Source organism: Phocoena phocoena, chromosome 2 (genome assembly GCF_963924675.1).
Source record: "Phocoena phocoena chromosome 2, mPhoPho1.1, whole genome shotgun sequence".
NCBI lineage: Eukaryota > Metazoa > Chordata > Mammalia > Artiodactyla > Phocoenidae > Phocoena > Phocoena phocoena.
Window position 1 is genome coordinate 49,517,720 of NC_089220.1, and position 18,157 is coordinate 49,535,876.

At 34.8% G+C, this 18,157-nt stretch overlaps 1 protein-coding gene across 1 annotated transcript in view; it reads left to right on the plus strand.

Moving 5' to 3' along the window:
* Positions 1–18,157, plus strand: part of MAP4K5 (mitogen-activated protein kinase kinase kinase kinase 5) — a 137,902-nt gene that overhangs the window by 20,106 nt on the left and 99,639 nt on the right. Inside the window, exon 3 of the mRNA XM_065872807.1 lies at positions 2,634–2,691. Coding sequence (XP_065728879.1) covers positions 2,634–2,691 — 58 coding nt within the window. The remainder of the gene's footprint in view (positions 1–2,633; positions 2,692–18,157) is intronic.

Here is an 18,157-nt window from a genome sequence, read left to right on the forward strand (position 1 = left end):
TTAAGTGTTTACCCTGTCAGTGGGAGTTATAGCTTATCTTCTTTTTTTTAAATTTCTGTAACGACATATAGTATATTTTGGCTTATGCATGGTGTAGCTGAATTTTAAAATACCATATATATTTTATGTGGTTCTGTGATTGTTCAAATCTTCCAGTGATCTGTTCTTTCCCGAGTCCCTCAGAATCTCTAAAGAAAGGTGTCCTTGGTTCTTGCGTCATTTTGGTTCTGTTAAATTGAAATTCAACATATTTGTGTTGATTCTAATCATAAAAATTGACTCAATATGTCTGAAAGTATCAGTATACTTAAAATTTAATTTTATGTGTATTCTTTTAAAAATAATAGATTTAATTTTAGTATAGCTTTATATTTACAGATTAGTTGAGCGGATACATAGAGTTACATTCATGCACACCTCACCCACCCACCTATGCAGTTTCCCCTTTTCTTAACATCTTGCATTAAGTGTGGTATATTTATTACAATTATTGAACCAGTATTGATATAGTATTATAGTTCATAGTTTACGTGAAGGTTCACTCTTTGTGTTGTACAGTTTTATGGATTTTGACAGATACCTAATGACGTGTATCCATTACAGTTTCATACGAGAATAGTTTCACCATCCTAAAAAATTCCCTCTACTTCACCTGTTTATCACTCTTCACCCAGACCCCTGGCAACCATTGTTGTTTTCACTTTCTATGGTTTTGCCTTTCCCAGAATGTCACATAGTTGGACTCATGTAGTATGTAGCTTTTTCAGACCGGTTTCTTTCACTTAGCAGTACGCATTTACGGTTCTTCCATATCTTTTCATGGCTTGATGGCTTTTTATCACTGAATAATACTCCACTGTATGGATATAAAATGCTGAAAGATCTTAGGAATGGGGAAAAGACCTGAGGCGATTCTTTTGTCACAGGCAAGGAAGAGGAGAGGGTAGGAATGGTGTGAGGCTTCTGGCTGACCTTTTCCCATTTCTCTAAATGCCTTTGCAGTTGAGGGAAGGGTAACCATGGATGGGGGGAGTTAAAATGTTTGTTTTCTCTTCCTGAGACTCCTCCTTACCCTATTTACTGCAATAGATGAGGAAAATATGAACTTCTCATCACAAAGTATTTGAGACTGCTGCTGTAGAAAAAATCCTTTTTTCTTCTGCCTTTCTGTTTGTGACTTTCCCTCTGCATCCCTCTCCCCCATTCTATTATTTTTCTCACCCTCTATATGTCATTTCTAAAAATATCCCTTCTGAGGCTCTCTTCCCTACATTCTTTGTCATTCTTTTCTGTTTTATCATATGCTCCTTATTTATGCCAAGTGTGAAAATTCATATTCAAATCTAATATACTAAAATGAAAAATGTAGATTATTAAATAGCATTTCCACGTAGAGTGTGCCACACTGGGTGTAATGAAAATGAGCACTCATATTAGTGTTGACAATATTATGGCACAGTGCTTTTAGACTCTTTTGGCAATATGTGTTGATGGCCTTAAGTGTTCATATTTATACCCTTGACCTAGTAATCTCATACCTTAGAATCCATTTGAAAGAAATCGTCTTAAATAATGAAAAGACTGTGTATAACATCCTTAATATCTAACAGTAAGGGAGAATGATTATATGAGCTATTATATAGACATTTAAAATTATGTAGAGCACTGAGAAAGTACATAATTTTGAAAAAATAAAATAAAAATCTGCACCTATAATAGAACTTGGCAGACGTAGATTTAACATCTAAGGTTGGTGAGAGTATGAATCCCCATAATTTTTTTCAGAGCAATATGGCAATATGTCCATTTTAAATCCACATACTTTTTAACTTAACAATTATGTTTATAGGTTGCCTTACTGATAAACTTTGATATGTGCTAAAATATTTGCAGTGATAATCATTGAAGCATTAATTATACTAAGTCTATCCATGATATTTTCTTAAGTGGTAAGTAGTTTCTCTTCTAGGAATTTATTTGAAGGAAATAATCAAGGCTGTGGATAGATATAAAGCTATGAGATATATATATTCCTCTATTTATAATTCCAAAATAATATTAAAATCCTAAGTGTCCATTAATAGCCGATAAGTTAAACAAATTATATATACCGTCAGTGGAAAATTAGGCAGCATTGCACATTATGTTGTCGAAGACTGTGATGGCACATCTTCTATAACACGTACACACTTGAGCACACGTACACAGGGCAAAAAAGGAAATACGTACACTAAGCGTTAACTTGTTACCTCTGGGTAGTAAGATACACATGATTTGGTTATTTATTTTCCTTTAATGGCCTAGGACTATATTTATAAAATACATAAAAACCATGAGTATTTTTTTTAATTAAGAAAAGTAAGTATAAGAAAAGACTTGGAGGAAGGACACCAAAATTTTAAACAGTAGTTGTTTTTTAGTGGTGGAATTAAAGAGAATTTTGTGTGTGTGCGTGTATTTTTTCTATATTTTCTTTATTGGGAAAATGAGTATACTCATTTCACTGGAAATAAAGATTTTGTTTTTCAGTTTTGTTAAAAGCCTGATTGATAAGCAACTAATTAACATAGTACCAAGTAACTTTTATACAGTTGACAGACTTTTTTAAAGTTTTACTTTCATTTTTATTTTAGGCCAGAAATATACATACGGGAGAGCTGGCTGCAGTAAAAATTATCAAATTGGAGCCTGGTATGTATTAAAACTCTCAAGACAACTTTTGAACACTTTTCTTGTGCAGTTCATAAATATATCACTTAAAAGCATTTTCCATATTTCCTTCCTTGTTTCCCTTCTTCCAAAAGAGTCTTATGTTGTCATAAAAAGGGTATCTCCTATATGGTTACATTAAATTCCACTGGAGGTTGTTGGTTAAAGACGAATTTGATGCAGTAATTTTGTTGCTGAAGTCTGAAATATGCACATTCAAAAATTGAAAGACATATTGACAAACAAAAAGTAACGTTAAAATAATGTTAAATTAATTTTCTTTTAAGATGATAGTGAAATATTTGGACTTCAGTTTTAGCTTTTATGAGAATGTGATTAGTAAAGTATTCATTGATTTGGGGGAATATTTGGTGAAATTCAGGATAATTATATTTTATATGTCAGCCATTCCCTGGCTGGTTGATAGGTTTAATAATTCTGGTCTTAGCCTAATGCTTATTTTTTTATACTTCTGTCTGTCTGAAGACTGTTTGTTTTAAAACATACTGAGTAACTTGCTTTGAAAATAAAACAACTGTATAAAACCTGAAGCTATTTACTTATTTTGATGTCCTAAAAGTTTCTAATGAGAGCAGTAGTAGCTTTCTTTTTTCTCCAATTTCTTTTTTTTTCTTTCTTTCTTTTTACTGTGGTAATGTACACGTAACATAAAATTTGCCATCCAAACAATTTTAAAGTGTACAGTTCAGTGGTATAAAATACATTCATAATGTGGTGTTACCATCACCACCATCCATGCCAGAATTCTTCTATTTTTATTGTTTTGGAGGACCACCATACTGTTTTCTACAGTGGCTATACAGTTTATATTCCCATCCATACTACACAAGTGTTCCAGTTTCTCCACATCCTTTACAACAATTGTTATTTTTCTGCTTTATTTGTTATAGCAGCCACCCTAATGGAAGTGAGGGGGTATCTCATTGTAGGGTTTTTTTTGCATTTCCCTAATGACTAGTGATGTTGAGCATCGTTTCATGTGCATATTGGCCATTTGTGTATCTGCTTTGCAGAAATATCTATTCAGATCCTCTGCCCATTTTTTTTTCACATCTTTATTGGAGTATAAATGCTTTACAATGTTGTGTTAGTTTCTGCTGTACAACAAAGTGAATCAGCTATATGTATACATACATCCCCATATCCCCTCACTCTTGAGACTTCCTCCCACCCTCCATATCCCATCCCTCTAGGTCATCACAAAGCACCGAGCTGATCTCCCTGTGCTATGCAGCAGCTTCTTGCTAGCCAGCCATTTTACATTTGGCAGTGTATATATGTCAATGCTACTCTCTCACTTCATCCGAGCTTCCCCTTCCCCACTGTGCCCTCAAAGTCTGTTCTCTACGTCTGCATCTTTATTCCTGTCCTGCCACTAGGTTCATCAGTACCGCTTTTTAAAATTCCATACATATACATTAGCATACGTTATTTGTTTTTCTCTTTCTGACTTACTTCACTCTGTATGACAGATTCTAGGTCCATCCACCTCACTACAAATAACTCAACTTGGTTCGTTTTTATGGCTGAGTAATATTCCACTTTATATATGAGCCACATCTTTATCCATTCATCTATTGATGGACATTTAGATTGCTTCCATATCCTGGCTATTGTAAGTAGTGCTGAAATGAACATTGTGGTACATGTATCTCTTTAAATTATGGTTTTCTTAGGGTATATGCACAGTAATGGGATTGCTGGGTCATATGGTAGATCTATTTTTACTTTTTTAAGGAATGTCCATACTGTTCTTCATAGTGGCTCTATGAATTTACATTCCCACCAACAGTGCAAGAGGGTTCCCTTTTCTCCACACCCTCTCCAGCATTTATTGTTTCTAGATTTTTTGATGATGGCCATTCTGACTGGTGTGAGGTGATACCTCATTTTAGTTTTGATTTGCATTTCTCTAAGGATTGGTGATGTTGAGCGTCCTTTCATGTGTCTGTTGGCAATCTGTATATCTTCTTTGGAAAAGTGTCTGTTTAGGTCTTCTGCCCATTTTTGGACTGGGTTGTTTGTTTTTGTGACATTGAGCTGCATGAGCTGCTTGTATATTTTGGAGGTAAATCCTTTGTCAGTTGCTTCATTTGCAAATATTTTCTCCCATTCTGAGGGTTGTCTTTTCATCTTGTTTATGGTTTCCTTTGCTGTGCAAAAGCTTTGAAGTTTCATTAGGTCCCATTTCTTTTTTTTTTATTTCCCTTACTCTAGGGGGTGGGTCAAAAAGGATCTTGCTGTGATTTATGTCATAGAGTGTTCTGCCTATGTTTTCCTCTAAGAGTTTGATAGTGTCTGGCCTTAGATTTAGGTCTTTAATCCATTTTGAGTTTCTTTTTGTGTATGGTGTTAGGAAATATTCTGATTTCATTCTTTTACATGTAGCTGTCCAGTTTTCCCAGCACCACTTATTGAAGAGGCTGTCTTTTCTCCATTGTATATTCTTGCCTCCTTTGTCAAAGATAAGGTGACCATATGTGTGTGGGTTTATCTCTGGGCTTTCTATCTTGTTCCATTGATCTATATTTCTATTTTTGTGCCAATACCATACTGTCTTGATTACTGTAGCTTTGTAGTATAGTCTGAAGTCTGGGAGCCTGATTCCTCCAGCTCTGTTTTTCTTTTTCAAGATTGCTTTGGCTATTCAGGGTCTTTTTGTGTTTCCATACAAATTGTAAAATTTCTTGTTCTAGTTCTGTGAAAAATGCCATTGGTTATTTGAATGAGATTGCATTGAACCTGTAGATTGCTTTGGGTAGTATAGTCCTTTTCACAATATTGATTCTTCCAATCCAGGGGCATGGTATATCTCTCCATCTGTTTATGTTATCTTTGATTTCTTTCATCAGTGTTTTATGAGTACAGGTCGTTTGTCTCCTTAGGTAGGTTTATTCCTAGGTATTTTATTCTTTTTGTTGTGATAGTAATGGGATTGTTTCCTTAATTTCTCTTTTCTTTTATTGTTAGTGTATAGGAATGCAAGAGATTTCTGTGCAATAATTTTGTATCCTGCTACCTTACCAAACTCATTTATTAGTTCTAGTAGTTTTCTGGTGGCATCTTCAGGATTTTCTATGTATAGTATCATGTCATCGGCAAACAGTGACAGTTTTACTTCTTTTCCAGTTTGTATTCCTTTTATTTCTTTTTCTTGTCTAATTGCTGTGGCTATGACTTCCGGTACTGTGTTGAATAATAGTGGCGAGAGTGGACATCCTTGTCTTGTTCCTGATCTTAGAGGAAATGCTTTCAGTTTTTCACCATTGAGAATGATGTTTACTGTGGGTTTGTCGTATATGGCTTTTATTATGTTCAGTTAGGTTCCCTCTGTGCCCACTTTTTGGAGAGTTTTTATCATAAATGGGTGTTGAATTTTGTCAAAAGCTTTTTCTGCATCTATTGAGATGATCATACGGTTTTTGTTCTTCAATTTGTTAATATGGTGTATCACATTGATTGATTTGAGTATATTGAAGAATCCTTACATTCCTGAGATAAACCCCATTTGATCATGGTGTATGATCCTTTCAATATGTTGTTGGATTCTGTTTGCTAGTATTTTGTTGAGGATTTTTGCATCTAAGTTCATCAGTGATATTGGTCTATAATTTTCTTTTTTTGTGATATCTTTGGTTTTGGTACCAGGGTGATGGTTGCCTCGTAGAATGAGTTTGGGAATGTTCCTCCCTCTGCAGTTTTTTGGAAGAGTTTGAGAAGGATAGGTGTTAGCTCTTCTCTAAACATTTGGTAGAATTCCTCCTTGAAGCCATCTGGTCCTGGACTTTTGTTGAAAGATTTTTAATTGCAGTTTCAATTTCATTACCTGTGATTGGTCTGGTTATATTTTCTAATTCTTTCTGGTTCAGTCTTGGAAGGTTGTACTTTTCCAAGAATTTGTCCATTTCTTTCAGGTTGTCCATTTTTTTGGCATATAGTTGCTTGTAGTAGTCTCTTATGATCTTTTGTACTTTTGCAGTGTCAGTTGTAATCTCTCCTTTTTCATTTCTAATTCTTTTGATTTGAGTCTTCTCCCTTTTTTTCTTGATGAGTCTGGCTAATGGTTTATCAATTTTGTTTATCTTCTCAAAGAACCAGCCTTTAGTTTTATTGATTTTTGCTATTGTTTTCTTTGTTTCTATTTCATTTATTTCTGCTCTCATCTTTATGATTTCTTTCCTTCTACTCATTTTGCATTTTCTTTGTTCTTCTTTTTCTAGTTGCTTTAAGTGTAAGGTTAGATTGTTTATTTGATATTTTTCTTGTTTCTTGACGTGAGCTTGAATTGCTATGAACTTCCCTGTTAGAACTGCTTTTGCTGCATCCCATAGGTTTTGGATTGTCATGTTTTTGTTGTCATTTGTTTCTAGGGTTTTTTTTTTTTTTTCTGTACGCGGGCCTCTCACTGTTGTGGCCTCTCCCGTTGCGGAACACAGGCTCCGGGCGCGCAGGCTCAGCGGCCATGGCTCACGGGCCCAGCCGCTCTGCGGCATGTGGGATCTTCCCAGACCGGGGCACGAACCCATGTCCCCTGCGTCGGCAGGTGGACTCTCAACCACTGTGCCACCAGGGAAGCCCTGTTTCTAAGTATTTTTTTATTTCCTCTTTGACTTCTTTAGTGATCCCTTGGCTATTTAGCAGTGCACTGTTTAGTGGCCATGTATTTGTGTTTTTTACTGTTTATTTCCTGTAATTGATTTCTAGTCTCATAGCATTGTGGTTGGAAAAGATGCTTGATGCAATTTCAGTTTTCTTAAATTTTCCAAGGTTTGATTTGTGACCCAAAATGTGATCTGTTCTGGAGAACCTTCTGTGTGCACTTGAAAGAAAATGTATCCTTCCACTTTTGGGTAGAACATCCTAAAAATATCAATTAAGTCTCTCTGGTCTCTTGTGTCATTTAAAGCTTTTCTTTCCATATTTATTTTCTGTCTGATGATCTGTCTAGTGGTGTAAATTTGGTGTTAAAGTCCCCCACTATTATTGTGTTACCATTGATTTCTCCTTTTTATGGCTGTTAGCATTTGCCTTGTGTATTGAGTATTGCTTTGTGTATTGCTTTGTATTGCCTTGTGTATTGCTCCTATGTTGGGTACATAAATATTTATGATTGTTATGTTTTCTTCTTGGATTAATCCCTTGATCATTATGTGGAAAGATAGTTTGCAAATATTTTCTCTCATTCTGTGGGTTGCCTTTTTACTGTGTTGATAGTGTCTCTAGGTGCACAAAATGTATAAATTTTCTTGAAGTCCAGTTTGCCTGTTTTTCTTTTGTTGCCTGTGCCTTGATCATTATGTGCCTTTGGTGTCATACCCAAGAAATCATTGCCAAATCTGATAACATGAAGCTTTTGCCCGTGTTTTCTTCGAAGAGTTTTATAGTCTTAGGTCTTTGATCCATTTTGAGTTAATTTTTTTGTATACGGTGTTAGGTAAGGGTCCAACGTCATTCTTTTGCTTATGGATAGCCATTTTTTCCTAATACCATTTGTTGAAAACACTGTCCTTTCTCCATTGAATGGTCTGTTTTTTGTTTATTTGTTAATTCTTGTTGGCTGCGTTGGGTCTTTGTTGCTCTGCACAGGCTTTCTCTAGTTGCAGTAAGATGCAGCTACTCTTCATTGCAGTGTGCAGGCTTTTCGTTATGGTGGCTTCTCTTGTTGTGGAGCACAGTCTCTAGGGCGCACAGGCCTCAGTCGTATTGGCATGCGGGCTCTAGAGTGCAGGCCCAGTAGTTGTGATACATGGGCTTAGTTCCTCCATGGCATATGGATCTTCCCGGACCAGGGATCGAACCTACGTCCCCTGCATTGGCAGGAGGATTCTTAACCACTGCGCCACCAGGGAAGTCCCCTGTTGAATGGTCTTATTAGCACTCTTGTCAAAAATCATTTGAACCATATATGTGAAAATTTATTTTTGGGCTCTCTGTTCTATTCCATTGGTCTCTATGTCTGTAGAGTACCTGTATCACACTATTTTGATTTTAGTAGCTTTGTAGTAAGTTTTGAAATCTAGGAAGTATGTGTCATTAGTTCTGTACTTCTTTTTCAATATTGTTTTGGCTCTTCAGCATCCTCTGAGATTCCATATAAATTTTAGGATGTGTTTTTCTATTTCTTCAAAAAATGTCATTGGAGTGAGGAGTAGTAATTTTTGACCAGGTGAGTGAATATTTGATCTGTTCATTTGCTGCTTCATAAAGTTAGACATGTAGAGTAATTGTGTCACCATAATTATGCCAATTTCTTAATTTGCATAGTTAAAATGGTTTTACATTTCAAATACAATATTTTGATCATTATGTGTATGATTCGTTAGGGAGAGATTACTGAGGTAGCATATGCTGCAACACTTTAAAAATAAGCTTTCAGATATGGCACACTTTCTTTTTTTTCCTGGATAATAGAATTCATTGTAATAATACCCTTTTAGAGTCTTCTAGTTAAGTTCCACCTAGAAAGTGTAGTATGGTCTCCAAAATGTTGTTAACGCACATAGAAGAGGCTATAATATAACAGAACTGCGCAAGCATTTGCCTGTTCTTGACTTACTTGAACAAATAAATATTTAAGTTATGTTCAAGGAACAGTTATAGTCCAGATAATGAATGGGCTGTTTTTGCAGAGGAAACAAAGAGAAAAACAAATACCGTATGCTAACACATATATATGGAATCTAAAAAAAAAAAATGGTTATGATAAACCTAGGGGCAGGACAGGAATAAAGACAGACGTAGAGAGTGGACTGGAGGACACGGGGAGGGGGAAGGGTAAGCTGGGATGAAGTGAGAGAGTAACATTGACATATATACATTACAAAATGTAAAATAGATAACTAGTGGGAAGCAGCTGCAGAGCACAGGGAGCTTTGCGACCACCTAGAGGGGTGGGATAAGGAGCGTGAGAGGGAGATGTAAGAGGAAGGGGGTATATATATGCATATAGCTTATCCACTTTGTTATACAGCAGAAACTAACACAACATTGCAAAGCAATTATACTCCAATAAAGATATTAAAAAAACAGATGTTTATCCCTTATCTGCCTTCAGCAAGTATACTGGGCTCATCATAGCACAGTTTCACTTTATTTAAGGGCATGGCCTACTTTTGATTATGATTCATGTAATGAATTAATGAATATATTTTTAAAATCCTACAATTCTGACTTCTCAAGAAACCATAAAAAAGAAAGTGCACCATTATATGATGTTATTATTTAACAGATAAGGGTTAATTGCTGGGACTGTAAACTAAGATTCTTTGAAAGGTTGGAATTTCTCACTGATTGGCTTTTTAAAGTTGCTGCCTTTATGTTAGAGTTCACTCATATACAAAGGTTGACTAATGTTTAAATTCTTCCACCCCAAAAGAATCACATAGAAGTCTAGTAAATGCTTGATGATGTGATTTTAATGCCTGGCCATTTTAGTATTGTTAATTGTTTATAGTTATGCTTTGTTCAATTCTATAAGGTTATTTGTTTTTTTAATTGATTTTTAAATTTTTTTATTTTTTAATACAATTTTTAAAGGTTACACTACATTTACAGTTATTGCAAAATAGTGGCCATATTCCCCATGTTGTATAATACAGTACATCTTTGTAGCCTATCTTACACCCAGTAAGTTTGTACCTCCCACTCATCCACCCCTATATTGCTCTTCCCCCTGCTTAACTGGTAACCACTGGTTTGTTCTCTGTATCTGTGAGTCTGCTCCTTTTTTGTTATATTCACTAGTTTGTTATATATTTTAGATTCCGCATATAAATGATATCATACAGTATTGGGCTTTCTCTGTCTTATTTCACTTAGCATAGTGCCCTCCAAGTCCATCCATGTTGCTGCAAATGGCAAAATTTCATTCTTTTTTATGGCTGAGTAGTATTCTAGTGTGTGTGTGTGTGTGTGTGTGTGTGTGTGTGTGTGTGTGTACACCCCTACATCTTCCTTATCCATTCAGCTGTTGGTGGACACTTAGGTTGCTTTCATACCTTGCTTACTATAAATGTTCATGTATGAAAGATACATGCACATTGGAGTGGATGAGTGGGAGGTATCTTTTCAAATTAGTGTTTTTGTTTTTTCAGGTATATACCCAGGTGTGGAATTGCTGGGTTATATGGTAGTTCTATTTTTAGTTTTTTGAGAAACCTCCCTACTGTTTTCCACAGTGGCTGCACCAATTTACATTCCCACCAACAGTGTGCATGGTTCCCTTTTCTCCACACCCTTGCCTAACATTTGTTAATTTGCATTCTTTTTGATGATAGCCATTCTGAGAGGTGTGAGGTGATATCTCGTGGTTTTGATTTGCATCTCCCTGATGATTATTGATATTGAGCATCTTTTCATGTGCCTGTTGGCCATCTGCATGTCCTTTTTAGAAAAACTGTCTCTGCAGTTCTTCTACCCATTTTTTGATTGGGTTGTTTGCTTTTTTGATGTTGGTTGTATGAGTTGTTTTTAAATGTTGGATATTAATCCCTTGTCAGTCATATCATTTGCAAATATTTTCTTCCATCTGATAGGTTGTATTTTCGTTTTGTCAGTGGTTTCCCTTGCTGTGCAAAAGCTTTTGAATTTAATTAGGGAGAAAATGGATGCAGAGTGATAAGTTAAAAGTTTTTAACAAATAGAAAATATAAAGAAGAAACAGATGAAGAATACAATAACTGAATGAAAAATACACTAGAAGGAGTAAACAGTAGAAAAATACACTAGAAGAAATAAACAGTAGAATAAATGATGCAGAGGAATGGATCAGTGAGCTGAAAGACAGTAGTGGAAATCACTGCTGCTGAAAGAAAAAGGAATGAAAAGAAATGACCATTTAGGAGACCTCTCAGACACCATCAAGTACATTAATATTCACATTAAAGGAGTCTCAAAATATTGGAAGGCATTCTAGTTGAAAGCTTCCCTAACCCAGGAAAGGAAATGGTCACCCGACTCCAGGAAGCAGAGAGTCCCATACAGGATTAACCCAAAGAGGAACACACCAGGACACATTGTAATTAAAATGGCAGAAATTAAAGATAAAGAGGGAATATTAAAAGCGGCAAGGGAAAAGCAGCAAATAACATACAAGGGAACTCCCATAAGTCTATCAGTTAATGTTTCATCAGAAAGTCCTCAGCCAGAAAGTAGTAGCATGATGTATTTAAAGTGATGAAAGGGAAGAAAATACAACCAAGGATACTGTATCCAGCAAGGCTCTCATTCACATTTGATGGAGAAATCAAAAGCTTTACAGACAAGCAGAAGCTAAAAGAGTTCAGCACCACCAAACCAGCTTTCCAGTAAATGTTAAAGGAACTTGTCTATGCAAAAAAGAAAAGGCCACAACTAGAAACAGAATATTACAAAATGAAAAAGCTCACCAATAAAGGCCAACACATAGTAAAGATAGGAAATCATCCATACACAAAGCTAGTAGGGAGGTTAAAAGACAAAAGTAATAAAACCATTTACATCCACAGTAAACAGTTAAGGGAGTCACAAAACAATTAAATGTAAAATATGATATTAAAGACAGCAATAATGAGAGGAGGAGAGTACAAATGCAGGGGTTTTTAAATGCATTTGAAATTAAGAGATTGGCAACTTAAAACAATATTTTATATATATAGACTGCTATACAAAAACTACATGGTAACCACAAATCAAAAATCTTCAATAGACGGGGCTTCCCTGGTGGCGCAGTGGTTGAGAGTCCGCCTGCCGATGCAGGGGACGTGGGTTCGTGCCCCGGTCCGGGAAGATCGCACATGCCGCGGAGCGGCTGGACCCGTGAGCCATGGCCGCTGAGCCTGCGCGTCCGGAGCCTGTGCTCCGCAACGGGAGAGGCCACAACAGTGAGAGGCCCGCGTACCGCAAAAAAAAAAAAAAAAATCTTCAATAGATATACATACAAAAAAGAAAAAGGAATCCAAACACTAAAGATAGTCATCAAATCACAAGAGAAGAGAAGAAAAGAAGAAAGGGGAAAAAAGACCTACAAAAACAAATCCAAAACAATTAACAGAGTGGCACTAAGAACATATATATCGATAATTACCTTAAATAAACAGACTAAATTCTCCAACCAAAAGACATAGACTGGCTGAATGGATACAAAAACAAGACCCATATATATGCGCCTACAAGAGACTCACTGCAGATCTAGAGACACAGAAAGACTGAAAGTGAGGGGATGGAATAAGTTATTCCATGTAAATGGAAATCAAAAGAAAGCCAGGGTAGCAATACTTATGTCATGCAAAATAGACTTTAAATTAAAGACTGTTACAAGAGACAAAGAAGGACACTACATAATGATCAAGGGATCAATCCAAGAAGATATAACAATTGTAAATATATATGCACTCAACATAGGAGAACTTAAATATATAAGGCAGATATTAGCAGACATAAAAGGAGAAATCAACAGTGCCACAATAATAGCAGGGGACTTTAACCCCCCCACTTACATCAATGGACAGATCATCCAGATAGAAAATCAATAAGGAAACAACAGGCCTTCCATGACACATTAGACCAAATGGTCTTAATTGATACATAGAGAGCATTTCATCCAGAAGCAGCAGAATACACATTCTAGTGCACATGGAACATCCTCCAGGATAGAACACATGCTAGGCCACAAAACAAGCCTCAGTAAATTTAAGAAAATTGAAATCATATCAAGCATCTTTTCTGACCACAACGCTATGAGACTAGTAATCAACTATAAGAAAAAAACTGCGAAAAACACAAACACGTGGGGGCTAAACAATATGCTACTAAACAACCAGTGGAACACTGAAGAAAACAAAGAGGAAATTTAAAAGGTACCTAGAGACATATAAAAATGAAAACAGGATGATCCAAAACCCATGGGATGCAGCAAAAGCAGTTCTAAGAGGGAAGTTTCTTGATTTTTAGATACTGTTTACACTTTGCAAATAATGACTTTTCATGTGTTTTAAAAGTTTTCTTCAGTTTGTCTTCTATCTTTGTACTCTGCTTATGGTACTTTTCTCTGTGGAAGGTATTTTTTCCCTCCTAGGTAAATTTGGTGGTTCTCTTTCTCTATTCCTCTCTTCCTCATACTTAAGCTTTTTGTACTGGTCAACTCTAAAGATATTGAACTGCAGTTTCTTCAAGTTTTTTCCCCCTTCCAACATTTAAATATTTGCTCCATCAGGGACAGTTTTGTTCTAAGATGTGATGGAGATCTTTGGTCTGTTCTTTTTCAAATGGCTAGACAGTTTTCCAAAGCTGTTTATTCACAGGTTTGAAATGCCTCACTTGTCATGAACTGAATTTCCATGTAAGTATGAGTTTTGTTTTCTGTTTCAGTGATTCTTTTCCCCCTCCCATTCGTACTTCAGGATTATCCTGTTTTTGACTACTCTGACTTTTCATTGCATTTTATAATCTTCATTGCTTTTATTTTTCAGTTATTTCCTTTCTGTTATAATAATTTTCTCCCAGGAGAACTTTAAAATCATTTTTATCAAAGTAAACAAAAAGCTTGTGAGAATAATTTAGAAGACTTAGCATTTGACAATAGTAAGGATTTTTTCTTATTTAGGTCTTCAGGAAAATATTATAGCTTTTGCCACAGGCCTTCATATTTATGGTGATTTCTTGCTACTGTGAATAGCATTTTTCCTCTTATACTTTCTAGTTGGTTACTGTTGATACTTATGTATCATTGATTTTATTGGATTTATTTTCTCTGTGACAGTCTTACAGAATTCATATTTTTTCTGATAGAATTGTTAGAATTCATATTTTTTCTGATAGAATTGTAATTTTTAGTGTTCTTTGATGCTCTTTTTGCTTTGAATATAACTTTGTCAAACATTGCTATTGCCAACCCTCCTTTCTTTTTGTTTGTATTTGGGTAGCATATAACAAATGGATAATGCTGTTATATTTGGGCCTATCATTTTACTTTAATCCTTTCTGGATCATTGGTTTTTAGGGTTTGTCTTGTAAGTAATTGTATTGAAATTTTATTTTACAACCCAGTTTGAATCTTTCTCCTTTTAATAGATAGGTCAGTCACTTTATTATTGGTTAGTGAGATGATTAATCATCTGTTACTGTGGGGTTTTTTTTAATGTTTTTTGAAGGTTTTAAACAAAAAATAGCTAGAGGTTTCTTTTATTTTTATTGCTGATAATTTGAAAGATACACAGTCCGTAGTTTTATCAGAGGATGGCTTCTAAGACTTCGAATAATATACTTAAATTTGTGTTTTTAACTTACCAACTTAAGAAATGAAACAGGCATTAGCTTCCTAGGCTTAAGGATGTTGAACTTTATACTCCTGCCTCTTCATCTCCCAGTTTTCAGATGTTTGTTAGTTTAATTGGAGGTTTTAGTCTGAGAATTTTTTGGTTATACTGGGGCATGAGTGTGCATTTAATCTGCGTCTTTTTTTTTAAATTATAAGATACCAATTATTTAAACTTAGTTTTATATTTAAACAGATTCACTGCCGACTCTTTGTCCTTTCATTCCATGACCTTGTCATTTTGACTGACTTATTTTGTATCAGTTGTTGATAAGTTGGATCATATCATCACATTGATTTTCCTATGAATATCAGGAATAATATAATTTTGATCCACAAGTTAATTGTTCTTCTCAAACTTGCTCTTCCCTCAGTCTTCCCCATTTTGCTAAGCAGTTAGCCAAGCCAAAAATGTAGGCATTGTGCTTGATTTCTCTTTCATTTGCACTCCAGAGTCAGTCTGTCAGCAAGTTCCTTCAACTCAACCTCCAAAACATATCCTGAATCCATCCACTTTTCCTAATTGCCATCTTTACCCTCTCGTCTCCCTGTTTCTTCTCCCAGACCTCCCATCTGCCACCATCTAGTTTCCACAAAGCCACCGGAATGATCTTTTTAAAACACAAATCAGATCATAGTGCTCTCCTGCTTAAAACCTTTGTGGAGCTTCCAAATTCCACTTAGAATAATATTCAAATTTTCAACCTTGCTTATAAAACCCTATGTGATTGGCCCTACTTCTCTGAGTTCATTGTGTATCTTTTTCCCTTCTCTACTCCTCTCTTCTTTTTTCTTCTTATTTAACCAGTCCAAGATCAAACTGGCTCTTGTATTCTGCCTAAAGTACTGTTTTTCACAATCTTTGCCCAGAAGACCTCCTGGTCATTCAGATTTCAGCTTAAATGTTATATATATCCTTGTAAAGACCCATTTCTGACTACCTAATTTAAAGTAGTCACCTAGGCCCTTGTTATTTTAGTTCTCTGCCTAGGACATGTGACTGCCTGACACTTTTCTTATTTATTTGTATTTATTTGTTTAATGTCTGTCTCTCCTAGAATGTAAGAACCATGAGAATAGTAATGTCTTTACTGTTATATTTCATCACCTGAAACAGTTTAGGTACATAGTGGGCATTCAATAAATATCTTTGTACAAAGGAACATTATAAATGTCTTTCTGTTGCCTTTGAATGAGAATGACCAGTTGACTAGTTATAGAATTAGTACATCATGCATTCTTCTATCCTCAAAAAATCTGTAGATGTTTTCTTCTTTGAATATTGTTAGAGAAAACTGTAAGGCTTGCCTACTGTTTTTCCTCTTGTAGGTGACTTGCTGCTTCTGCCCTATTGTCTGTGGCACTAATACTGCATATCCTCTCTAATCTGTGATGTTCAGAAAATAAGGTCTTAATATTTATTATATCTTTAGATTTCAATTCACCCTTAATAGTAATTGTGATTTTAATAAATTTAGTAAATAACTATAAAATTAGTCACCTGAGAAGTTTTTCTTATGCTTTAAATATATATACATTTTTTTAGTAAATAGTTTCATTTATTTTCATAATCTATGTTTTAGAATTTGAGAAATTGGTCTTCTCTTTGTGACAGTGATTTTATTCATTTGGGTTGTTTCATTACATTTTATTCGTGGATTTGTTTTGTTTTGTGTCTTAAAAAATGTTTTCTGTATTGATAGTAGGTTTTTATACTATTTTTTTTCTTTTTTAGCATTTTCAGAAAAGCCAAAGCAGATGGTGGTTTTCACGTTTTTGAAACAGAGTTAGGGGAGTTTTTATGTCAAAAATATGATGGTATAGTAATGAATTTTGTCAACATTCAGTTCAGATACCTCAAATAATTCTGGAGACAGCTATATTTCAGAAATGAATTCTTGACTGTACTCAGCTTTTTAAAAAATTGCACTAAAGCCAGTATAATGCAAAAGTGCTTCCTTGTATTTATTTAACAGATGAGCTGGTTTAGAATTTTATTTAGACATGAGAAGATAATCATTTGCCAATATGACTTAGAATATTACAATATTACAGATTTACTGACTTGTTCCTGGTAATTTAATTTTATAATATTATATTTAAAATTTCACTGAAACAGATTGCTTTTGAGACTCTTCTAATATTTATAAAATTCCTAAAGTGAACCTAGGGTTAGGAGCAAAAATAGATTAGCACAGAGAACTGTTTTTCTAATTAACCACAAAAATAATTGATAAAGAAAATGAGTGGGTATTCTTCCCTATATTTGTTGCCCTTTGTATGTATACACAAGCAAATTATTATTTTCAAGAGTGATTTAACCATTTCTCTATCTCATTTTTATAGTATATACTTATTAAATATAGGTACCATTTTATAAATGGTGAGATTTAAATAAAGTTTGACTTGCTAGTGAGTAGTATTGAAAATAAACAATACCAATGATACCATTTTGAGTTTTGTTATCTCTTTGGTCAGGCATCAGGACTGCCGTATAAAAGTAGGCAGATATTATGATGATGCGTGCCACCGTGTTTTCCTGTCTGTGTCTGAATTTCAGCCTACCCTCTAACTCATTTTACAGATGCTTCTTTTGCTCAGCAAGTCTGTAGCTAGTGCCAGCCGACAGCCAGAACGAGATCAAGCTTTCCTGGGAAAGCTGATCATCAGAATCCTAGTTTGCCTTCCCATCTCTTCTCTCCTCCCATTATCCCCTTATTATGGTGGAACTACATGACAGTACTTTTAAATTTTGCAAATTATCATTTGTTTAAAACTGTGAGCCTTGCATACAGGGATGGAACTTAATAAAATCATTGCCCAGGGTGATTAATGCAATACTTTTTTTGTTTGCTTGTTTGTTTTTTAAAGTGCTAAATTGGAAATATTCATGGAATAGTCCAATATTCATGAAATAGTCCAATAGTCCAAATATTGATGAAATATTTTATTTTTAAATAAAATAACAAGTTAAATGTATTTTACTAGATTAATCAGTTTTCGGAGTAAGTGGGAATCTTTAAAAATCTTTCAATAGTTGTTTAAAACTTTTTTCAGTTTTACATTATGATATCTCATCTTATTTCCTGGAAGTATAAACGGAGAAAGTACAGTAAAGTTTTTTAAAGTCAGAAA